The sequence below is a fragment of the Manacus vitellinus genome, unplaced genomic scaffold, assembly GCF_001715985.3.
Source record: "Manacus vitellinus isolate BGI_N305 unplaced genomic scaffold, ASM171598v3 scaffold_3_pilon, whole genome shotgun sequence".
NCBI lineage: Eukaryota > Metazoa > Chordata > Aves > Passeriformes > Pipridae > Manacus > Manacus vitellinus.
Window position 1 is genome coordinate 8378442 of NW_021940535.1, and position 25998 is coordinate 8404439.

The following is a 25998-nucleotide window of genomic DNA, read 5'->3' on the forward strand; positions in this document are numbered from 1 at the left end:
ATCAATTTGTTCTAACCCATAATTTGCTGATTTTCTTTTTTTAATTTAAAAAGAGAGTTTAAAATAGACCAGGCTGTTGAAAATATGCCCCAAATTCCCAAACACATGAGATGAAACCACAGAGGGCCCAGGACTGCCAGTAACATAATGACTACAGAATAGTAGCCTAATGAATAAAGAAGCAGCAAATGAAATACCTACATTAAATTATACCGAACGCAGCAATCTCGTCTCTACATATCCACTAACAGGGACTAACAGGTACACACAGCAGCAATGCAGTTTAACTTCTAACATCATTCAAAACTCAGGGTGACAGTCCAGCAGGCTTCTCTGTTACCACTTCCACCTCCCACTTCACTGCTTGCTCCTGTGCCAAACACTTCACTACATGATAATTCAGGCAGCAGAAGAGAGTACTACTGCAAGTGGTGGTGGGGTGTGTGTGCTATATTTACTCACAAAAAAATACACGAGTTGTTGCAACTCACTTCTGACAGACAGCAAACCAAAATCAGTTGCCTACATTTAAAAAAAAAGGGAGGGGTAGTTGGGTTTTAGTTTAATATATATAATGATAAAGTGTATTTTTCTTCTTTCATATTTCATTTCTTACTATATTTAACTAAGAGCAATACTGTCTCTATTCAAAACAGTGCACCTTACATTCAGTGGTTTTGAAGTTGGGCAAAATCCTCTGTATAACATTCAGTCATAGGATTTTTATTTTTTAATTTTTCAAAGGATGCCTGTTTCCTTATAATTCTGCAGGAAGAGAGAGGCTCACAGAGAATGTTGTGTTCGCAGCAACATTGATTTCTTCTGAGTCATTAAAACTGGACACGGGCAAGTTATTCAACTCGCACTGAATTATTCAAATCTGTCCAACAAGGGAGGAGACCAAGACTGAAAACAAAAATTTAGAAGGTCATAAAAACCAAAAGGTGACTTAGAGCTTCCAAATATAGGCATTAAGTTATAGTGTATGTGAACTCTGGCATTTGGCTCTTTTTCTGGAGTTTCTGAATCATTCCCTGCTGGGGTAAAGTGTATTAATTCCAGAAACAGCACTTTCTCCTACCCAGTTCTACCCTACCACAGCAATGGAAAAACTGAGTAGTCCTTATTAAATCAAATTGACATGTTTGGGAAAGGGCACACCACCACACTACCATTCTGCCATGAATTATAAAGCTACCAATAAAATGTTGGGGCCTTGGGAGGTTTGAAAACTCTACTTGAAAACTCTCCTTCTATGTCCCTGAAAAACACTGGTAAGAAACAAAAAGTCATTTGAAATAATCTGCTTCCCTTTCTCCATCAGGTATTTGAACAGTGTACAATCAAGCTCTTATGTGAAAGCTTGTCATTCGATCTCAGAAACTTAATGCAATATTACTTTGTCATACATACACATCCTCATCTCAGAGAAATGAGTTTACCCGGTTAAAAACCTTACAAAGGTATACAGTGAAAGTCAGCTTGTTTTGTAAAATACATGTTCAGGAGCAATTCTACAGTTTTATGGTAGTACAACCATGATCAGTTGGTGACATGTGAGCACCAGTAATAGTTAGCCTGGTGTTGTGTAAAGAGTATTGAAGCTTCCTGGCTGAATCTGGATACAGAACTTCAAAGTTTTCTACAGTATACTCTTAACAAAGAGATTGACCCTCAAGAGTTGGCTCCTACTTTGAAGAGGCTGGCAGAGCACCACAGCAATTGGGCATTTCATACGAGCATCTTTAGCAGAAGACTTCGTGCCAAAGTGGAATTGTTTCAGTGGCAGAGGAGGCTAAACATCAGGGATTAAAACAGAAAAACACACACAAGATGTGCGTAGAGAGACACTACGAAATTGCTGAGCAGAAGCATTGTGATGAGGGGAAAAGAGCAGTACAGAAACCAAGAGCAGTGCTTTGGTCAAGTGTACTCTTCTTCATGGTTCTTTTATGACCAGTTTATTTTGCCTTACAAATTCAAAGACGTTTTGACAAAAAGACTAAAATGAAGTGCATCATTACAACAGGTAGAAAACAAAGCAGAATCTGTATTAGCAGAGAGCCCACACGTTTTAAAGACTTCCCACTCTGTGGCCAAAATTCAGCCCACCCATGTTCTTACAGTGGAGCTTTGGAAGCTGGTGGTAAGACCTTGACGCTGTAGTGCTCTGCAAGAGCAAGGGACAGGCATCCAAAGACGTTGTCAAGGTGACTGAGGTCTTGTCACCATGAGGAGGTACCAAGTGTAGGTTTAACAAGATAACACTCTTGCGTTACTACTCTGACAAAAGTCTCCAGCACAGGCCTAGCCTAACACTATCAAGTTTGCACGTCAGAGTGGAGCATCAGTCAGCACAGCCATCTGCTGCATCACACACAGGAATGGCATCAGGACCCACTGCCAACAACTGGGTTGCCCTCTTTATAGTATTTATACCATATGGTGAAGGAAAGGTCACAATAGATGGGAATTCCTCAAAACTGTCACTCAGCTAGCCCACTTAAAGATTACCAAAAGCAGAACAATTTGATACCCAAGCTTTGAATGAATATGAACATTCATCCTCCTAAAACTGAAGTCAATTGCACAGCCCAAAACATGAAGCAAAGAAATGGAAAACTGTGAAAAGAAGCGGGCCAGAGGGAGCAAAGGCAGAAACCCCAAGTTTCACATGCCAGAAAAGATGACACTCCTCAGTCTTGCATGCACTGAAGCCTTTCAATGTCAGAAAATCCATAGAAGACAACTCAGTAAGGCTATTCACAAGTGGTGTTGCTGTCAAGCCATAAAGAATTTTGTTTACACTCTTAGGTTTCCAGACATGAGAAGAATATTATAGTCAGAAAATAACAACCAGCCAATACAGAGGTTGTATCTGCAAAAGCACGCAGAAGGCACAAATTAGATAAGAAAACTACCTGTCAAATAAGGGTAAGAAGTTAAAAACCTCCTTTCCAAGAGCTAATTACAAAAGTATCCTACCAGCTTCATCTACAACATCACATGATGCTGCATTAGAATAGGGAATTTAGCTTATGGGGCATTTGGAGTGCCATTTATATAACTTTAACCCAAACAGCAGACCAGATGGTCTTTCTATCAGTCCAGTTGTTTTGTACTTTAATAATGACTTTGAAGTGTGATGAGGGTTACATGAAGCTTAAGCCTCTGGCTAGCCAAAAGCCACAACCGCATATAGCCTTTGCTCTGAGTATCAGAGTAACACGGAAAGGTTTTGATTTAAACCTCCAGGGGATGCATCACATAGCTGTAACTCTAATCCAGGAGCAAATATAATCTGTCCGCAGTTCTGAAAGTCAGAAAAACTGGCTGAGTCTGCACTCTCCCAGCCAACTGCTGTGCTCAAACCAGCCCCTGCTCAGTTTGCTGGCAGAGCTTTCCAGCAGAGATATACTAAGCAGAAGGGAGAGACCACTCAAAAAGAAAGTATGCAATGTAAACACATAGCCGAGCAGACTGTGGCCTGTTTACACAGGCTGCTACCATTCACTTTTTCTACTGCATCCCAAAAAATTCCTTGAGACTGTGTGTGGTAGAATTCTCTACCAATCAAATCCTGCGCGTCTATCTCCAGCAGTAGTACAGAACCACAAATGCAGGAACGCTGGTCAAAAGAGACTGCTGGATACAACAACACCCTCAACACGGGATTATCATGTGTCAGCTGAAGCTTCACCCAGCTGAGTCTTGAAAACCTCCAAAACACTGACTCCAACACCTTGAGATAACATCTTCCAGTGCTGCCCCAGCTTCTGAGTGAGGAAGCTTCTTCTAACGTCTGGTCTGAAGATCACAAACCAGCCAGTTGCCCACTTTGTACTAAAGCCAGGGGTTATTTTACCTGCAGCTGCTAGGCTATGGGCTTCTGTTGACACAGACAAGTTTCTTCAGAATCTTCAAGACTGAAGGGTTACCATCTGCCACAGCAGCCACTCCCCTCAAATTACGTACTGTTATAGAGCATAATAAGTTATTACTCATCATAAACGATATTTACCCTCTGTAGCAAATATATACTGCCACAATGGTCTTTGTTGACAAAGGGAAAGGCTTATCTGACTAGATACGTGGGTCAAGTAAATGTTTTCTTTCTCCCACCTCAACAGCAGCTTGTGCCAGATTCTTCAGAGGACAGAGCGAGACACATAGGAAAGAAGGTGAACAGCTTCTCTGTTTTCCCCCTTGCTCTCATCTCACATAACAGGATGCCACCACTGTCCATATATGCATCTCATTTGGTGGTTCTCAGGCTTTCTGGGCCGTAACCTGCTGTTAAGATTGAAGTTGCCTTCCATAGAAGATGACACACTGTTGTGAAACATTTGACCAAAAAACACTAAAGACAAGATGTCTCACTAACCACAAGATCACAGTCATGTCAGTCACACCTCAGGAATGGGGTAAGCGGAGGGCGACTAATCCTTTATTTGAGCTTCTGCCTAGCTCCTAACCTGTGTGGCATTTTCTGGTATGGGTTTATTAGTGTGCCATCTTAAAAGTTGCTTTGAAGCAAGCACAGCATAAGGTTTTTTCCCCTTGTTCTAATATGTACTTAGAAAATAGCACAGTTGAGTTACTTTACATTTGCTTATCACAGCAGTCGCTCAGTTCTAGTATCTCATGACTTTGAGATCAGGACGAACTTCATCAGTTAAGGAACCTCATCAAAATGATCTATTTCTCCTACAGAAGAGGAACAATCTGAAGTTTCTATCATGGAAGATATCACTGAAAGTTTTAAATTGTGGATTGCTTATATGTGTAATAACAAGTTTCAAATCAAGAGTATTGTATGGGTACACACAGAAGCTTATGCTGCCAGCAATAACGGGCACTGTTACAAAAGCAGATTAACCATCTTTCAGTCAATGTCTGCAAAAACATGGTGTACAGAGGCCTGCCCAGTAAGTGCTTCCCTGCAGCTGAGGACTGTGCACAGGAGCATGGCAGCTCACAGTTTCTCTTCAGTCATAAGGAAAAGCCATGTGCCGTGGAAGCTCAAGTCAACTGCCGTCCAAGTGGAGCCTCCTGAACCTCCGGGTGGATGGGCAGAACAACCACGAAGCCAGGACCCCATGTCATTTCTAGAACAATTCCTGTGAGTTCAAGGGCATCAGTTATGACTTTATGACTAACAGAACCACTGCATTTGTCAGAGTAATAAAAACCAAACCAACAAAAGCACTGTAGTGTCAATATCCAATGATATTTGACTTAATAGGGAATAGTGTGGCATGGTGGAACAAGGGCAGGCAAAACAGCATCATGCTGAAACACAACAGCACTGCCCAGGCACCCTGTTCCCAGTGCTAGCACCATGACCATGCTGGCCACATCCACCCTCCTGAGATGGCTTATTGCAGAGCTCTGTCTTCCTCAGTGGGCAACAGCACTGACCAAATGCCAGAGCTGACCACCCGAGGAACCTCTCCCCACACCATATCCCCGCAATGCAGCAGCTCTCCTGCTTGTGCAGTTTTAAAAGTTAGCGTCTTCATACACCGTCCCCCGTGGACCTCCATATGCTTTACAGAGGTGGCAAGTGTCCCCAACACATACAGCCAGGTCATAGTCCATCTCTTGCAACCACAGATAACATGGTTCGAACAGTCCCCACTCCTGCTCAGTGAGCTGCATTCAGCAGCTGTTTAAGTGAAGCCAATTTACTTGGCAGACAAGAAGCTCCCAGATTAACCTGGATCAACTCCGGGTGCTGAGGAACAGTAACAAGCAGCTAGCGGGTGGATCTCAGAAACACGTGCCTCTTCACTGGCAATCAGAATATGCCTGAAGCTGCAGAGAAGTGATGGCACTCATTCAGTATTGTGTCAGAGATGGACATGGGACAGAAGCAGAGCGGCTACAGTCCCTTCTCCTCTTAGACCACTTCACTTCTTAGTGCCTCATTTAGACATTTTACAGTACAAGAAAGCATACACATTATATAAGTGCTAATTATATGGTGTAAAGGGTTCCTACTTCTGATTTAAGGAGAGCATTAATACATTATTCATTACTTCAACTTTTACTCTTTGCTATTTGGATCATTGCTGTGATTTTTGTAGCATCCCCTTTCCTCCCCATTTAGTCAAATAGTTCCTTGCTATAATTTTGATTACAATTTGCAAACACTGGTTTGTGGAGGATTAACTGTGGTGGTGGAAGCAAAAGAAAAATCCAGCAGATGACCTAGTGCTAGTTTAGAAGCACAGAACAGTAACAGGAAGTGTCACAGTCTTCTCAGCAAGACTCTCTTAAGCAGCAGAAGTCTTAGGCTGTTTCTTTCTCAAAAGGGCATCAAATAAATCCTTAAACACTGAACACCTACAGCTTAATCTTCAATGGTCATATGCTATTTAAAAAATAAATAAAAATAAGTAAAAACTCAAACCAAAAGCAGAACACCTAAGAAATCACACAGAGTGGAAGGACGGAAAGGGTCATTAATTTCATTACAGAGCTCTCATGAAACACTGATGCCTGCAAACTGTCACAACTGTCACACTGCACAGCCAGCATGTAGGTACATAACCACTTACTATAGAAAGTTGTAGAAATGACCATTACATAAATTCCAGAGGGTTGTGTCTATGGAGGAATTTTATTTAACCAGCCTGCTACTATCCTCTAAGCAAAAGATTTAAGGTCTAAAGCAAGGAGGACTTGTCATATCTGCCTCACCAGAAGCATAATAGGGGAAAATAAACATGATTCTGCTGCGTCAGCTCTGTCACCAAAGGTCTTCCTTTAGAGAGGGCACAGGTAAACTTAAAAGCAAAACTCCAAATCCTTCTAAATTTAAAAGGATGTGAGCTTGTTGGGGATTTAAAAAAAACCAAAATAATCTTTTTAAGGCTTTTCAAAGAGCCACGGAAAGGAGATTTTGTTAAATACATGATTCTCACCATCTTCTTATTTGTGCTATGCAGCGTAGGGCAAAGATTTAAGGCGCTTTGCCTGTGAGTGGATGCAGCTTGACACGAGCTGCGGCAGTGTGCATTCCCTGAACTGAAGTAACCCTGCACAGGCAGGGATCCAGCCAGACATCTTAGGGGTTACTAGGATTCATATTTAAAGAGGAGAAACACTGACTCTCTCTCTCTCACTAATAAAAATAAAAATTGCCAAAGGCAGATGTCTCTGTGTGCTTAAATTCAGTTTGGATAATATGTGGTTGGGATTGCGTTGTCACAGGATTTAATAAGAGGAAGTTCTCTTATCTCCCTTGGTTAAGCAAAAAAAACATGTCTTTTTTTGCTTTACAGAGAAAAGAGAAAAATAGCACACACACCACACAGCCTCTGTACTGGTGTAAGGGGCAGGAAAAAAAAAGTTACTGATGTTTTGCAAGTCCTAGCAGTATCAGAAAGGTTAATAGAGTTCACTGAAGTTCTAATAGTGCATAACTCTAGCATACCTGCACAAAAAGGTGATTTCATTTGTTTTCTTGTTTATTGCTCCACGGGACAGGGCTCAGAAAAGAGAAGGGGTTTGGAGGCAGATGCCATTGACTAGTTCCCCTTGCCATTCACCTTGGCTAAGCAGAATAGTTTTATTTAGCTGTGCAGCAAAAGTAAAGTACTGAAGCTTCCAGACACAGCACCACATTAATCACTTCAACCAGGTGGCCAGGATATCCAGTGAGAAGGAAAGCCTCCACACTTTCTCCTAATGAAAGGGAGACAGCATCTCAGAAGGCACCTGTCTCCCCACTGGGCTGGCTGCTCTCACACATGATGCCAGTCAGGCACCTGGGGCTTCCTGAATCTGAATCTACAACAGAACTGCCTATAGTCCCTTAGATGCTCACCAGTCTCCCACTAGTTTAAGCAATAAAATACTAAGCAAATGACAACAAATCACACCCCCTCCCCCAACACCTGAAACCTCAACACTCAGGAAAAGACCGGCCATATCACAGATGATGAAAAGAAAGCAGGTATGGCAGCATTCAACCACTTCACTGAAGAAAAAAGCTGAGCACAAGATTACACTTTGTCATCTCACCCCAATAAGGTCATTGTGAAGCAGCACCATCCTTGGAGAAAGGAGCTTGAGGAAAGAAAAAGAGATTCCTAATGGAGCAGACAGGTAGGATGGGTCTCTGGGTGACACCACAGGTCAACGTCAACATCTTACTGAGTCCACAGGATACCCAGTGAGGCCATGACAGCAAGCTCGGGTGGTCCCACTTGGGACAGTGCCACATATACAAATGACCATGTAGTGACACAGGAGGATGAGGAAAACAGCAGTACACTTGAGGAGGAAAGGCTTCAAACAAGAAGAGGTTGCATTCATGTCTTCCTCTTCTAGGAGAGCATAGTGAGGAGACGACAATATATGTAACACCTCATGATGCAAGCACAGAATAAAATGCTAAGGACAGCTTTCCCAGAAAAGAAGGACAGAAGAAGGGAGCAGAAATGAAAATTTGAAATTGTCCTTCTCCTCTTCAGAGAAAAGCAGAAATAGTTCAGGCAAAAAAACTACAGAATTTAGTAGTCAGAATGGACAGAAAAAGAGGCTGAGCAATCACTGGAGGAGATCCTCAGCAGTGATGTTCCTCCTTTCTCTGCAAAGGGAGGGTCTTGGGCTGGATTACAGAATGCTGCTCTCTTCCCAGAGCCCCAAAGAGCAGAGTGAGGATCACCAAAAACTTTGCACCAGCTGAAGTCTGCAGACCATGCAGGAGGAGTGGGCACACACAGGCATGAGCAGCCAATGGCACAACTTCTGCCTATACAAAGAAAACCAGGTTATTGGATACCAGTTGCTACTTCATGAAATACAAAGATAACTCAGCTTGTAAGAAGCCATTACCCCTGTGCATACACAGTAACAACAGTGGAGTTTCTGCTCAGTCATAAAGCACTCAAGAAAATACCCATTGCCCTGACACACAGCAAGGAAGCCAGAGCTGGAGAGACAACCTGTTCTGATGAGCAAGCAGAGGACATGTGTGCATGCACAGACGCAAAGACAGCATGCAAAGTGAGTTTGGTAACACCAAGAGGTGAGCCAACATTTTGTTGGGATCAATCTGCTCCCTGCCACCCCCCAGCAGGAAAACACTGCTGTCATGAATTAGTCAATGTCACCACAAACCACCTCATTGCCAGCTCTGCGCTGAAGAAATCTCACATGGCAGGCAAACCATCTGATGTCCTAAGCCAGCAGAGCCAGGGTGCTGGCCTTTTGCTTTCCTCTCTCCCCACCCCCATCCCAAAACACAATAATGCTCTGAAACCCTCTTTCAAGATGGGAAACACCCATCATGTCTACAGGATGTGAGAGGCGAAAGGGATGTGGGTTAGTTGGAGGACGTGCAGCAATGTGCCTCCAACTGCTGTGCACTTTAAGTCATACCATTGTATGACCTAAAGCTCAGAGCAGGCAGCAGCAAACCGTAGAATAATATAATCATTTAGGTTGGAAAAGACCTCGAAGATCACCAGGTCCATTAACATAACACTGCCAAGTCCACCACTAAGCCACATCTCTAAATGCCACATCTACACATCTTTCAAATACCTCCAGGGTTGGTGACTCAACCACCTCCCTTGGCAGCCTGTTCCAAAGCTTGGCAACCCTTTCGGTGAAGAAATTTTTCCTAATATCCAATCTAATATCATGCATACCAGTGAGGGATCTGTCTGTGAGGTACCCTACCCACTACCTGCTTTAGCTGTCCTATCTCCAGGGAACACAGCCTTTTCCACAGGGTATGGCTCTGAAAGTAAAAAGTGTGAGATTATGGATCAAAACAGTCTGCAAAATTTGTAAGTGTAGTTCTAAATTAATTCTTCTATTTTTTTAGAAACTATCTTCACCATTTCTGAATATTCAGAATAGGCAAAACTTTAAAGTTAGATCCCAACCCTGCAAAGGGAGGCTGCAACATCTATACACCACTGCTTTAGGGATTCTAGCCATGCTGCCTGGTGCTCATGGTTATAGATGTTTCCAGGTTCTTATCACTAGGAGAAACCCTGAAAAAAACCCAAACTATCAAACTGTGTGTATGAGCTTCTCTAGCACACCTCTGTGAGCCACAGGGCACAGTTTTAATTCAATCTCAGCTTCCCTCTCCTCAAATCATCTCCTTTAGCACTCCAAACACACACAGCTAATAACATCAGAAGGGTCAGCTAAGCAAATAGCAGCACAGCCAGGTGAACCAGGAGAAGTATTCATTTCACCTGGGCTCCTGACCTGCTAGAAGGCAGGAAGAGGTGATGTAACTTAGCTGGAATAAAGTTTTTTCATCCTTTACTTGCTCTTTCTCCTTGGGCCTGTGAATGTGTTGATAGCTGTGCAAAGTCTTCTGGAGTAGCACCTTCAGGTATGAGGTGGGTTAACCTCAAGGCCACTGTCTTAGAAATGAAGCAATCCAAACCTCCAAAGTCAAATCCCTGGACTAAAAAGATGCCCTTGTAAAGACATTTGAATATATCTATATATTCACTACATTGTTCTCACTGTGTCCTTGAATCTGTGTTTGGAAAAAAAAAAAAAAGGCCAATTCAGTAGAAAGCATCCTCCTCCCTGTCCCATTAACCTGCTTTTATTTCCCCTGGCTACCAGCACACAAAGAGAAATGGCAAACCAGTAGCAAATCATACCCCAAGTAACTGCAAGCGAGGTTGAGAGGGGGGTGGCATTTCTTCCTGCTGAAACCCAGCAGCCCCACCGGGCTGAACATTTGTGCTTCTTGACAGCAGGCCAGCAAGCTGAGAAATGAAGCCCTGCCACAAGCCAGCCTGGCTATCTGGGCATCCTCACTAGCAGTAGCACTCCATTGAGCCGAGGGCTCATACCACCATCACACCATATAGCCGCCCTCCACCTTGGCTCATTGCTCATTCAGGGTTACGTTATTCCCATGAACTGCTGTTTGTGTCTCTGCGTGGAAAGCCAACAAGGGAACATGCTAGCCTTCCGAAAAACCATACTCTGTGAGGAGGAGGGGATTAGGAGGGAACAATGCTGGAGTGTCTTTAGTGAGCTGGAAGCAATCCCAGCTCCTAGCTACACAATGACATGCAGGAAGGAGTTTTGAAAGCTTCCCAGTCACAGAGGACTCCTGTGTGCCAGGCTTGGAGACGTCTGGACATAAAAATGGCCTTTACAGCATAAGGATGCAAGAGGACTACAGAACCCCACACACAGATTGGCCCTGGCCAAGTGGGGAATGGTGGCTCAAGCTTAGCTTTTTCTTTCTTGGCTTTGGGTGCTAATTGATTAATCCAGATCCTTAACCTTATTGAGGTCAGGGGCTTCAGCACTAAACAGTCTTAGAAATGCCAGACTTTCATGGGAATGAGAAAGTCTACTTGCCCAGACCCAGAGCTCTCCAAATACTGGACCTGAAGTGCAATTGTATGTTGGAAAGGAATGACAGGAGGAGATCATGCTTGATGGGATGCACATAGTGGTGCAAAATCATGTCTCATGCAGTTTTCAATATGATTTGCATGTGTTGTAACAAGCTCCAAGGCACATAAAGCAGCTCTTAACAAACTATATGCACGGCATGAAACAGGATCACGTGGATACTCATGAAGATGTTCCCCATCGGTTCGCTCTGGTGCCCTGCCAGCCACTGTGATGTCATGCCTTCCTCCAGCCTGCCACAGACCTTCTCAAGCTTGAAGAGGTGATAACCCCCAAAACCAGTGGAGAAACAGTGAAGGTGGCAGTGGAGACACCCACAGGGAGCAGGAGTGAGAACATCAAATGCTGAGCCCCAGCGACAATTTTATTGGATTCAATAGTGGACATAAAGCAACATAAAGAGGGTACCAGTGATTCTTATCAATGGTGCTTACACACCTGTAGGCCTACAAAGCCCATGGAGGAGAAATTATAAACCTTTCACAACACTGATTCCATTCCTGTTTCTTGATTATTCTGAGGATGAAGTAATCATTGCTCCACAGAAAGCATTTCAGATTATTTGAAGAGGTGTGCCTCACACAGACTTTGTTAGTGTGACTGCCTCCTAAAGCTGTGCCATAGAAACAATCTATAAAAACAATCAAACCAATGATTTAATACCTACAGACAATAACACAGTACAAAAATATATCAAGCTTGCCATTCATTGCACCCACAAGGCAAAATGCCAGTAAGGAAAACAGGACGTAAAAAGAGGGTGACAGGGAAACATGCAGGAGTGCTTGACTGGATGAAGCATTTCAGAGGATGAAAACAAGGAATAATCAAACTGCTCAAAATTTAACCACCAACTCAATGGGATAAAGCTTCAAGATTTGACAGCATTTCCAAGAGTGTTCCAGTTTTGAGGAGAAGATCTGGGAGGTGAAACCTGAGCCAAGCACAGGGAATAATAAAAATGGAAGCAACAATCTCTGTGCTTTTTTTGGATGGTGAATTCATGCTCCCCAATAACATGAAATTGGGCTGCAGCAGAAAAATACACATGCAAATTTCTGCTCCAGAAGAACTGAAGTTTTTAGACCATCATACTTACATTTCAGTGAAAAACACACTTAGGCACGAATTTAGAGAGTACACACACTTGGTGCTGATCTGGCTTTAGACTCCAAAACAATCCCACAAAACATACATACTTTAAAAACTGGGGCACAGGGAGCCTTGCATGGGCAACTCAGGCTTTCTCCTACAAATACCAAGGATTAACCAAATCAAGTTGGCACTGATGATAAATGGCACCACCGTGACAAAGCTGATACTCCGCCAGTACTTTCTATTTTTAAGAGATATTCTGAACAGTGTGCTGTGTTGAAGAGCTGCTAGACGAAAAGATTCTTCTGATATAAATTCATCAGTCTCTCCTCACAGAGCTGATGTCTCCAGACACTATCTTTGGGAAGATAAGATGCATATGGAAGAGGAATCGTAAACTGTCGGTGCAGCACGCACCCATACAGCATAATCAGATAGGAAAAAACTGCTGAGCGCTCGTGCTGCCAAATGCCTAACATACACACAAACCCCTTTTAAACAACTGCTCTAGGAAGTTAAAAATAATTCCATGTCATACATATCAGGAAGCTGACAAGTTGTTTTTCTGCAGAGCTTTTAGTACCTCCGAGGAACAGAAATCAAAAACATAAATACTTTTTTCCTTTAAAGCAGCGGTACAGAAGCCTCCTCTAACTGCAAGAATTCCCACCCCCCACCCACCCCCCCCGAAATAAAAAGCAAGGCTGCAGTTTTAGGCAGGTTTTGCCTAAAACTTGAGATATCTTAAAAGTCACTGAAATTCAAACTGCCTGAAAAGAGGCCTTAGTAGAGGAGAAAGAAATGCTGCAGCACATCCTGGAGCAAGAAAGCAGTGTTAGAATGATTTAGGGGAAGTATCACAGATGATCCAAGGAAACTGAAGTCATTCATCCCTAAGGGTGTGAAGGCAAAGGCTTGATCAAGAAGCACTTGAAATAACTGGAAGTGCTCAAGTGCAAGATGATTTAAAAGTCAAGTGAAGCCAGAGAAAAGCTTTAGGTTCAGTAGGACTGGAAAGAGGACATAGAAGGGGGTCATGTTCAGGTTGCAAGAGCAAGCTTCAAAGGTCAAAGATAGAAGCAGGTTTATGAGCCAATTTCCTTTCAGCCTATGCACAATCAATATATGAGATATCTACCCAGTTCCTAACTTTCGGTTTCTTTTTGCCAAATCTGAGCGCACAGCTGGGCACATAGGCAAGGATGGGTCACCATCCTTGCAGATAGCTCCTCAAAAAAGCTACTGAACTCCACACACACATGCACAAAAAAAAAAAAGTCAGAAATGGATGGAGAAGTAAGTCAAACCACAGCCAAGTCCAAGTGCTCTCAGTTTAAAAAAGAAATGTGAAACACCACATGCTTGGGGGTGGCTTTTGCACAGCTTCCATCCACCAGCAATGCTTTCAGAATTTTTACTGACAACAGCTCTGAGTGGAAATTGTCCAAATATTTCTTAAATCCACAAGCTGATGACAGAGGACTGTTCAGCCCCAGAAACTTTATCTCGTTTTTTCAGCCATGACTTGCTTTTCTGCAGTGTTGCTCTTCACCAAAAACTCAGAAGCAATTAAAACAAGGTATGGTGGGGGTTTTTTGATAACCAAAGGGTAATCTTTACCAAGAGATCCCTCTGGGATGTGTTGGAAATACATCTGTGCTATCTGCCAGCAGTACCAACCCCTTACCCAGGCCACATGCTCAGTGCCATGTTTTCAGGAGAGCAGCCAGCACGGAGGACACTGGGCAGCGCTGGTAGCGCAGTCTCCATTGATTGTGAAAGAGGTCTGTAAACACAGCTAGAGATAAGGGAAAGAGCTGCACAAAGGACAAGCAGGAAGATATAGACAGATAGCCAAAAACTGCACTTCCATTGCTGCCAAAACCATAAGAGAACTTAGGCTAGCCAGAATAAAGGTTGCAAAGGGTAGTCAGGTACCACTGTGGCATTTTCCTCACAATAACATTTACTTTAGCACTTAATTCAGTTGTGGCTCTGGTGTTTTATTTATGGGAGCGGAATCTCTTGCAGACACGGTGTTCTTTCTCTCCCATGTACAGTGGGGCTGGTATGTGCCTCACCACTCGAGCCCCACACATAACAAGAGGGGAACAATTCAAAGATTTCTCTCAGGTGGTCCTGACTTGAGTGGAAGAGCCACTATGTTAGCATAGATGGTATTACCACTGGAAAACTCCTGCCCTGTTAGAAAAGCAGACTGTTTTAAAACAACTAATATGGGTTGTTCCCAGCTAAGACTATCCTCCTTGACAGAGTTTCACACTTTTCCATACTTTTGTCTGCTTAGAGGGAGAAAAAAAAAAAAGAGGAGTTAGGTAGTCATTTTACATGTTATGGGCAGTAGGTTTGACAGCAAACCTGTTGAACTGGCATTGTGTGTATAAAAGCAAAACTTGCCTATTTTACAATTCATTTTTCAATACCAAATTAAGACTTGCTTTTGCCACAACACCCTGCAATTCAGTGGTGCTGAAATGGAACCATACTTAGTCTTATTTGTTTAAATAGAATAAATAAAGAAACCAAATACAAGGTTTCTAAGTTAACATCCAGCGCATATCCAACAGCTCACTGCTTCCAGTTTGGCAGAAAGGTGACTAACCTTTATGCCAGCCAAGCCTGGGAGAGGGAGGGAGGGCAGTGACCGGCAGTGACCTCAAGTGAGCCTGGAGCAAGCCCTGGGCAGCCGAGCGCCTGCGCCTCCACACCCGCAGGACTGTGACCAACAGGCCGACACGGAAGCGGAGGGGAACAACAGAGCTATAAATATCAGGGAGTCAAAGGATAAGTCTGAAGGCAAAAGCAACAGCCTCTTTATGCTGCAGCCCGCAGAGGTTTATGCTCCCCCCCACCACCCTTGCGAAGCAAAGGGAAGGGCAGCTGAGCAGGACTGGCAGCGTGTGGTGAGCACCAGGGATTTAGGGCAGGCAGGCTGCTGCCACCACCACACACAGCACAGGCAGAGTTGATCAATTAGCTGTTCAGTAACCCATTAAAAACCCGTTCAGCTGTGAACGGCCTGGACAGCTGTTGTAGCTAAATTTGCACAGGAGCTCAAGCACACTACCTGAAACACCTATAAAAACAGAGCAAAAAATAGCCACACAGAAGGAAAAGGAAATCTTCCAGTTCCTCCTCTTCATCCATACCCACAAGCCAATGGCATGAACTGCTCTCAGGTATAGTCTTGCCTATAAGGATGTTCACTACAAAGAGCAGAAGGGCATTACTGTGCTCTTTAACTGTATTCCCACACCCTGTGACAGACATGCGGACAGCATAGGCAGACAGACAGCCTGGATAGCCATGAGGCCCCCTTCTAGACAGCATCAGTCAGAGAGACTCCAATCTGCTCTGTCCAAGTGGGCTGCATTTATTCTGTTATTTGTGAATGCAAACACAGCACATTCAGTAACCACAATATTCTCAGCCATCCTTAGCACAGACGACAATCTAATTCCAAATGTACTTTTCCAGAGGAATTGTTTTTTAAATTGTACTTTTATACACAGTTGAACTTCTGGAACATGCACACACGTGAGGCATATGCAGGGTAAATGTATTCCTCTTACTCACTAGCCTCTAATAATTTTACCACAGGCACTGGAAATAACAGCTTGGCGTTGACACCAGGTTCCTGCCTACACAAACCCCCAGCAGCAGGGATGGAAAGGAGGTCAGCGGCACTCAGCCTCCCCAACGGCGACCCAGCAGTTTAAAAACACTTGTGCCATTTGAAAATGCCACACAGCTTGATCAGGACATGGATATGTGCTGCATACGCTGGGGGTGAGATGAAACAGTTTATTCACAGAAAACATCCTTTTTTACCACAGCTACATATTCCCTTCATATTTATCTGCTGTTGATATGATGCCCACCCTGCTCTCAACACCTTATAGGGCATTTCAGAAGCCACCCAGGTCCAAGATGAGGGAGAGGACCATGATGAGAAAGAATGTCTCCAGTAGGTCTCACCCTGCCTCAGCAAAGCCACTATGCACTTTTATTCTCCAATAAATCAGTGGGAATTGCCAGCTATTATTCAAACAAGCATAGACCCTCTGTAAAACAATAACAAAAAAATCTGGAAGAAGCTACTGAGTTCCTATTTTTAAGCACTGTTATTAATAACGTGCCACAGTTCTTGTCTATATCACCACAACATATAACAGCACTGAGAAATTACTGCAGCATATTGTAATTATTTCACTAAGGACTCGGTACCTCCGTCTGTCAGCTTATACCTGCATCACAACGAAGAACAATGCAACCTAAAAATAAGTTACATGCACACTGTAATCTATGCCCTATCACCTCTTCTCTGCTCATCCGGCCAAGCCTTGAAATCATGATTTGGGCAAGACTCCCAGAGAAACACTAATTAGAGACTGAAGAAGCAGGGTCCTCCTAACAACGCAGCCGTAGGAAACACGCTAAAGCCCAACGCCATCAAGAAGCGCCAAGCTAAATTTGTAAAAATCAGATTGCCTCCTAAGTGTCCCTGTTTAACTGGGGAGACCCTTGTTCACAGTGAGATAGACCAGCACTTGGTTTCAGAGACAGTGTTTTCCTCTGGTGAACAGGGACTGACCGAGTTACTGCTTGGATCTTGTCAGGAATTCAAAGTACTTAATTCCCATGTTCGTAGTCCCTCGGTCTTTCTTTCCTAGTAAGAACAGCAACAGCATCTTTTACCTTCAGGAATGGTCCTATTAATCTTTTCAAAGACAAAGCTAGAAAACCACCCTTCCTGCAGCTGTACCTCGAGTTCCCAAACCACAGAAAAATCACAAGGCATTAAACATTTCTGCTCACAGGATGGAGCTCTGTGTGTAGCTACCTCATCTGTCTTCTACGGTCATGTAGTACATGCTTTCTGAAAAGCAGGATAAGGTTATAGTCTTGTGGCCTCTGCTCATGATTCAGGAGCAGTCAGTACAGCATCACTTCATAATTCACCAATTTATTACCATAAATCAGCCAATCCATTTAATCTTTGCCACATGGAATACAGCAAATCTTGCAGGATCTGCAGGAGTAAGCTGGCAGCTCTAGTTTATCAAAATACCTGCGATCTGCAACATGAATCCAGTGACATGAAATATGTGTGCAGAATAGCCCAGCAGGCCTGGATTGAAATTATGTGGCCATTAAGTACTGCCAGATGTATCAATTACACATGTTGGGAGAAAAAGTAATATAGGAACCGATGTTTTCCCCACTAATCTGTTTCATTTTAGTCAAGCTTTATGGTACAAGTAACAGTGGTGGGCTATGGTTATAAGTTTAAAAAAGGAGAAAAAAAAATAAGGTTTATTTTATATGGATAAGCCAGCCTTTAACTGTACCATTCTTCCAGCCACATTCTCAACTATAAATCAGATAAAAATGACTGATTAGCTGAAGCCCCTCAAATGTTCAAGGAATAGGTTGAGGTAGTTGTTCAAAGTTAACACGATGCCCAGAACTCAACTGAAAACAGAAAATCCCTGGGAAGGCTACTCAGGGGTGATTTCAAGGGTCTGACCTACATGCCTGGGCCATGTCTGAGGAAGAAAAGCTGCGGGGACTGTGACAAACCCACCAGATTTACAGCTATCAACAAAGACCAAGAAGGATCAAACACCTCAGTGCGTTCCCCTCTGAGTTCTCCTGCAGAGTACACGGCTCCAGATGCCGCGGACACAAAGTCTCAATACAGGGATGGTGTACACCCTTCATGATCTTGCTGTAAGTCCAGCCACTGCTTTTGACTTCTCCTGCAAAGACTCAGGAGTTGCAAAGTATCTTCTGCGACCACACCTCCTCATGCAAGAGGAGCAGGTGATATCCGTATAGAAGGTCTCGGTACTGCATCCATATGAAGCAGAAGTTTGGAAGTGGAATTTAATTGACGTATTATTTTATTAACTTGAAACTGACATCACCTGTTCCCCCAGCAGCAGTCCTGAGAGGAGCTGGAACCTCTGTCCAAGATGGGTGCAGTACTGCAGAGGAGCCCTAACGCCCAGGGAGATAGTTATGCTCTTTAGCACTGAGCTCCACAGTCTTCATGGGATTTTACACAGACAGAGAAATGGGTCAAATCCCAAAACGGAGTAAACCCATAGAGTTTCATTTCACTGGAAAACTACATAACTCAGGGTATGACCTGAGAAGATCCTGCTGCTTTCCCCTGCCAGATGGTATGTAAAAGGCAGTTTAAGTCTCCCAGTAGCGCCCAGTAAGTAAAATATTGTTGGTCTCACACAGGTGGAGGTCAAAAAAAAAAAACCAACAAAAAAGCCAACCCCAAAAAAACAACAGCTCTTCCTTCCATCACCCCATTTCTTTTGTCCCCTGAGGTATTAGAAAGTGCAAATTAATGGTGGCTTTACATGCATCTTTATTTCTACTGCTCATTAAAATCCCTTTGTTGAGTGCACATAGGTGATATCATCTAACAATTCCTTTTTTCTCAAGTTTTTTCTAAAGTTGCAGGAGGCAGGATTTCCCTTCTATTACATAAGGAGAGGAGGGTGTATTTGTTCTTTTGCCCTTTAAGACTTGTTAGCACGGTCAGGTTACTCGAGCCAGGCCCTTTTTCCTGATCTTTTCTTACAGGGGAATTATTCTTGGCAAGGCTCCAGCCTAATATTAACCCAATGGAGAAAAACCAAGTGGCTGTATAAAGAAAGACATAAAACAGACCCACCTCGGGGCTTTGTCCAATCACTGAGAGCTGCAGCAACAGAATAGAAATAACGAATACAAGCTGGTGCTCAGTCTCCAAAGCATGCAAGTACAACCATCACTAGTACTATGATACACTACTACGATGTCTGTTTGGTGGTGGTACAATCCTTTTCTGCCATCCTGATGGGAAATAAGGCTACAAGCCAGCAGGCGAGGTACCATACCACAACTCTTCCCAAGCAAAGCATCAAGCCCCAGTAGTAAAGAACTGCCTTTCATAACGACCCCACCTTTCAGCCCAGACTAAGAGACTGAAGAGGAAAGCAGAACGCCCATCCTGTTATTTATTGTAGGGGAGTGATGGGAAAGTGATTCTCCCACCTCCAGTACCTAGTGCAGGGACCTGAACAAGTTGAATTTTTCATCATCTCTTAATAGGAAGAGGTTGCTTCAGAAGCTTGTCTTTTTATTAGGTGATGAGATGATGTGCTTCGGGTGACCTGGGGTAAGTAGGACTAGGAAGAGGAACTTCCAAGTATGGTGGCACAGCAAGGATTACCCAGGGATTGCCTATCTACCCACTGCCACCCAGGAGGCAATTTTGGGCTGAAGTTTACCTACTGTACCCCCAGCTGGAACACTGATTTAAGTCTCAGACACACAAACTTCTTCCCTTTGAGAGATCTCTATTCTTCTACCTAACCAAAGTGAAAACAGCTAACCAGTTACAAAGCTGGGGGAGAAAGAAGGGCTGACATGTTCCTAAGACTTGCTGTCCACAAAATTAAGCCAAGGAAAAAAAAAAAATCATCAGTGCTAAGTACAAACCTTATATTGGTATTTGTTACCCTACAGGTATGCAAGAAATAATTCTTTTATAGTGAAGAGAATCAATCACTGGAACAATCTCCCAGGGATGCAGAAGAGCCCCAGTGCTGGCGGCTTTCAAGGTGCGACGGGACATGGTGCTAGATAATTTCATCTAGGCTTCCTTTCCCATGAAAGGTGGTACCAGATATTCCGAGTTCACTTTCAACCTGGGCTCTTCTATGGTTCTGTAGTTTTTGCAACAACTGTTAAGGGTTTTTGCATCTAGAATATGTAACTGCACCAAGAAGCTCACCAAAGCAAGCAACAGAAGAAAAGAGCAGCCTGAACTGCTTGACATCTAGAAGGAAAAAGAGCTGGGCTCTGTGGACCTTGGGACCCTACCATCATCCTGACACACAGTCCCCCACCTTTAGATAGAGTGCAAGTTCTGGCTTTCAAACCCTCTATGAATTTTCATTTACTCAAACGCAAAGAAAAAAAATAAAATAGTTAAGAGGCCCTCACAACGTTACCACTTACTATTATACAGCACAACAAAAAACAGTTGGAAAACCTCTGCTGCAAACCGTGTTGGGAAAGGTGTACAAGTGATTACTGCCTCCAGCTACTAGCAAACTTTCAAGCAAGCCGTCCAACTAGAGGATGCACTTTTAGGATGCCGTGTGTATCAGTCAGCGCCACACACATGCCTGCATCAGGTTTCCTGCTGTGGTCACCCAGCTGGCACCTCAACACTAAACAGCCAGAGAAAGTGGTCACAGGGTGTTGTGGGAGTCACAAACTCAGTTTATGGCACGGAGGGACAGGCCTGAGGCAGGTATGGATGAGGAGTGGAAAGAATGCCCTTCCCTATGGACGTAGGGTGCAGAACAGCCCTGGGGTACCTCCACCTACCTTAGCCAGAGGAAACATCTCTGGTGGGGCTATTTATCCCCTGCACAAAAACACTTGTTGCCTTTGCCCTTTGATCATGCTATCCTTACCCTATTTTCTTTTAGGGTTTTTTTGTGAGAAGCAGCAGTTGGTTTCTTCATCCTGCCCAAGAATGGAGAGGACAGAGAGGCCAGCTGGAGGGGGTGATCTACATCCCCTGAGCCAGACCAATTCTGCCCCCCGTCAATAAATCCCAGATTTGCTGAACAACACCTACAAGAAACACCATAGGCTTGGGCAAATTCCCCCCAGATTTGATACTTCAGTCCAGTTATGTGTCATGCTCACGTACTCGTTCATCATGTTAAGCTCTTCTAAAATTACCCTCTAGTCCTCTGAATGAAAACACCTCGCTCCTTCACTTCAAACATTGTGATAAACATAGATCCTTGTAATATGAGAAAAGAGGGTGAGGACCTCGCTGTATTTCATTTTTGTACTGCAGTAATGAATTTCAAAATAGCCTAGCAGTAGTAGTCATGCTTACAGATTTAGTATACATTCCCTTCACTGCTCTTCAGAAATTTAGCACTTCTGGTAACAAGCGTGAAGATTTCGGGTTGCTTTGCTTTTTTTCTTTTTTTTATCCCTCTCTTCCCTTCAGCAGATTATAATGTGACATTTTCTTTCTTTTTGTTTGTTTTGAATGAAGGTTTGGACCTCTTTCTGCACAACTGTTCCCTCAGTGCAAAGGACATAAAGGGCTGGAAGATAGCAAGACCTTCATCTTCTAGCCTCACCTGGAAATGAGCAGTACTTTTCCCTGTTGTTAACACCTGAAAGAAAAGGCCCAAGGGGTTTTAAAGCTACTTGCTTTGAACTGGTCATGAAAAAAACCAAAGCCAAACAAAACACCAAGCAAAAATAAACAAAGTGCAAACCCCAAAGCAAGCGCCAAAGCAGCCTTTTAACTGGCATAAAAGTCTCCAGTATGTCAAATTGAGATTGTTTATGGGTCTCTACACAGTTTTACTAATCTTCTTGACTTGTTGTGCTTTATTTCTGAACTTAAAAAGCTAGGTGAGGCAGGTCCTCCAACAGAAGCACTGCAACAAGACAGCACTCCAGCTCCTGAGAGCATCCCAGACTATTTGACACCACCCTGGACTATAAGGGACCAGCATGAAGGAGCACACTTACATGAGGGCAGCTGTGCATAAAGTACATCAGCAACCAGATGCCCATCAGCATAACTTGTGAGAGCATCTACCTACTGTCAGACCAAACGGCCTTCAGATCCTCTGGGCAACAGCTTGGGTCATAGCTGGAGACTTCAGAACACGTGAGACATGGGCTGAGCACACAGAGCACCTTGATTTATGGATTTTGTGAGGCTTAAGTGCTGGTGAGCCCCGTGCAGTGGTGTACTCTCGTTTGCAGGAGCAAGAGATTAATTTCTGCAGTTGACTACTGAAGCTGGTCTACCTGGGCAAAGATTAGTTTGCAAGGCACTTTATCCACTCCCAGGGTATACAACCGGAGCCAGAAGGGAGACCACAATGCTCACACACCAAAAAAAGCAGTTTATGGCCTCAGCTAAGGCCGTTTTACAGCTGCAAAGCTCCACTGACCTCAGCAATGCTTGCACAAACTAGAGGAAATTCCTTCCTAAGGTGCTAAGTATGGCTTTTCCCACCATATACTTTTTTCCTGCATCATGTTGATTTTTTCTGATCCCACGTTTATTTTCCCAGGAAAGTTTTGCAGGCTTGTCTGTGGATGCACATTACTCTCATTTCTTTCCAGCTTCTCACGTTATCACAAATAGGATCAAGTACAGCAAACAATCGCATAGTACTCTCCCTGTGTGATTGATGACACAGATACGTGCAACAAAACAGAACAAAAACAAGTACTTATATCAGGCTCCTTTGACACTTCAAAGTATCAGGGAGACCTTTCACAGCACCCAGCACAACTGAGCGCCTGTTTGCTAATCTAGATGAAACAAAGTACCACGCAGTTTAAGTGCAAAAATAAAACACACTGCTGGGGCTAAACTGTATACACAGTGGCCAGCTTTGGCTAAGGCAAGTTTATTTTAGAAGGCATTCTCTCTGCCTAGTTTTTGTAATAAGTGAACTACTTTGTTTGGGTTTCTTTCCCCAAAATGCTGAAGATGCAGAAGTGGTAATTAACACTTTTTACTGGATAAGGTCCTTCAAATCCCTAATATATATATATAATTAATTAAAAATAAATCAAAGTCACTTTTCTTCCAAAACTGGATTATTACATTAATCCTGAGGCTAATGATAGAAACCTGAGTTTCTGTCCTCAGCGGGATCTGCCTCTGCCCCCTACCCTGATGTCCAATCCCACCAGGCTTCATCCTAAGATCTGCTCCAGCCAACCAGCTGTTCACAAAAGGAAAAACAAGAGTGGAAACGAAGGGGGAAGTAGAGCATACCTGAACTACAGAAGCAGAATACTGAAATATGTTAGGCTGAAGCCATCAGTGTAACATCTCAATACCCCTGCTCCATTTTGGGTATCAAACAGTGATGGCTGCAAGATGACAGATGTTTCCAGGCAGTGCAGAGCAGAGGTATCCCTGACCACAATTACTGTACTGCAGCTCAGGATGTCATATCACTGTCACCATCCTTCTCGCACGCCTGACCTCTGCAACTGCACCACCAAGAGTGATTATTCAGCATATTATTGGAAAAGGACAGAGCTCACGGTGCACCAGAGTTAATGGTTCATTATCACTTCACATCCCCATAATATCCCTCTTGCAGAAGTCCAAGAATCTCCTGTCCCTATTCATTTCTAGCTGGAAGTTTGAATGGCAGTCAGAGAGAAAAGTTACTTTATCAATGCTGTAAACTAAATGTCAGATCAGCTGGGACAGATTTGCCACACGGAAAGGAAAGGGTGGCAGTTATTTCAAAATCCTTATTGCATTCCTACATTGCTGTATCAAGCAGAAAGTTTAGCAAGACAGACATCCCTAGCACTCTTGCCCAATTCCAGAAAACAAAAAGCAAACTCTCAGCTTTTCATTAACACCAGAAGTACCACCCCAGTTTACCACACCACCAACAGACCTTGCTCCATGCCCACAGTCTCAGTACAATCAGGGGCCCACCTGGCACAGGGACAGTAGAGGCTCCCCAGGAAGCTGCCCCACGTCTTGCACCCAAAGGATGAGCTGTCCCTCCAGCTCAGCAGATGCCCCATGACCACTCATTAACAAGCTGTGTCACTCTTGCAGGATGAGCTGTGGCATTCCACGCCTGTTACACAGCCCTTGCCCTGCTACTGCCCCCCAGCTTCTGGCAGGAAAGGCAGTTCTCCATGGCTTTTTCAAAAGGCTCTTGGAGAAACAATCCTTGACCAACCATTAACAGGCCTACCTGACTGTAACAGCTCAGTCTTCTTCCCTGCACAGATGTGTGTACACACATCTCCTCAGGAGGTCAGCTACCTATCAAGTATTAGAGTGGCCTTATCAAGGGACACTCCCAATATTATGACTCAACCAGGGTTCCACTCAAGAAGTGGGAAACACTTAGTATTCCTAGGAAGGAGTGAGTCCCACTAGGATCACAACATGACTCTACAGTGTCCAAACATCAAAGGTATTAATGTATAATCGTACACGAAGCTGAGCCTGCAGGTCAGGTGCTGCCTCTTACCTGTTCTCCAGCAGCGTCATGCACACGACCTCCCGCACACCTGGGTTGTTGGCTTTCTCAATGGAGCAGCTTTGCAGATTCCAAGTAGCCACCCTCAGAACAGGTCTGCCATCTCTCACCCCCCCAAACATCTCCACAGAGGGGCGAGTGGATATGATCTGGGTTGGACCCCCGGGGGGAAAGTCCAAGTCCTCGCTCTGGAGGCTTAGAGAAGTGGGGCTGGGATGAGGCTTGGCCATGAAGTTGAGGCCACCGTTGGTGTTTGTCGAAGGGGGCCTGGAACGCTCTGCAAAAATCTGATGCCTGATTTTGTCCAGAAAGGAGGAATTGATGCAGTCCATCCTCACCAGGTCCTCGATACTTTTGAAGGGCCCGTGCTCTTTACGGTAGTCCACGATGCTGTTGGCGATCTTCTCAGTGATGCCACGGATGCTCATGAGCTGTGCCGGGGTGGCGGTATTGATGTTGATCTTGGTGGCGGAGAGGTGGTGCTCAGAGGCCAGGTCCTTGCGCAGTGAGCTGGGCGAGTGCTGCGCCGAGCTGCCCTTGCTGCTCACGCAGATCTCGAACTTCACCTGCTCCAGCTTGGCCGCCCCCACCCCACTCACCAGCGCCAAGTCCTCCACTTTCTTGAAGCCGCCGATATACTCGCGGTACTCCACGATGTTCTGGGCCACCACCCGGGTGACCCCGGGGAGGGTCATCAGCTCCTCCTCCGTGGCCGTGTTGATGTTGAGCCTCTCCTGGTTGACGAGGATGTTGCTGAAGTTGCACGCCGCGCTGAACTTGCGGCTGTGGCACAGGTCGGCCGGGTCGCGGGGGATAGAGCGGTGGCAGCCCAGGCTGCCCCCCATCTCACCGCCGCCGCCACGGGCCGCTTGCCGGAGCCGGGGGAGCGGGCGCGGGGCGCTGCCGGGGCTTGCCCGCCCGCGACTCATGGACCTCCGCGGGAGGCGGCGGGCGGAAAGCGGGCGGCTGCGCGGCACCTGCGGACAGACCCCGCACCGCACCGCGCGCTCGAACAAGCGGACCCGCGGAGGGCTCCCCGGCCCTTCCTCCTCCTGCGCTCCTCCCCGGGAGGCACCGCCGCTCCCCCGGTGCCAGAAAAGCCGCCGCAGCCGCTTCCCGCCCGTCGCCGCCCCGTCCCCGGCGGCCTCCAGCGGCTCCTGCCGCTGCCCCAGCCCGCCCCGCCGCGGTAGTAGTAGGTGGCGGGAGCCCCCGCCCCTTGGCAGGAGAGCGGGGCTGCCGCCGCCGCCTCCGCCCCCCGGCGTCAGCCGTGCCCGCCCCGCGCCGGGCACGGCGGGGACCGGCCGGCGCTGGAGTGGGAATGAGGCGGCTGCCCCGGCGGGGCTCCCTCCAGCGGGGTCCTGGTCCC

General features: G+C 45.0%; 1 protein-coding gene across 1 annotated transcript in view; it reads right to left on the reverse strand.

The window, feature by feature from the left end:
• EEPD1 (endonuclease/exonuclease/phosphatase family domain containing 1) overlaps window positions 1–25561 on the reverse strand; it is a 62048-nt gene extending 36487 nt beyond the window's left edge. The window contains exon 1 of the mRNA XM_008921128.4: window positions 24624–25561. Coding sequence (XP_008919376.3) covers window positions 24624–25561 — 938 coding nt within the window. The remainder of the gene's footprint in view (window positions 1–24623) is intronic.
• Window positions 25562–25998: the final 437 nt, after the last annotated feature.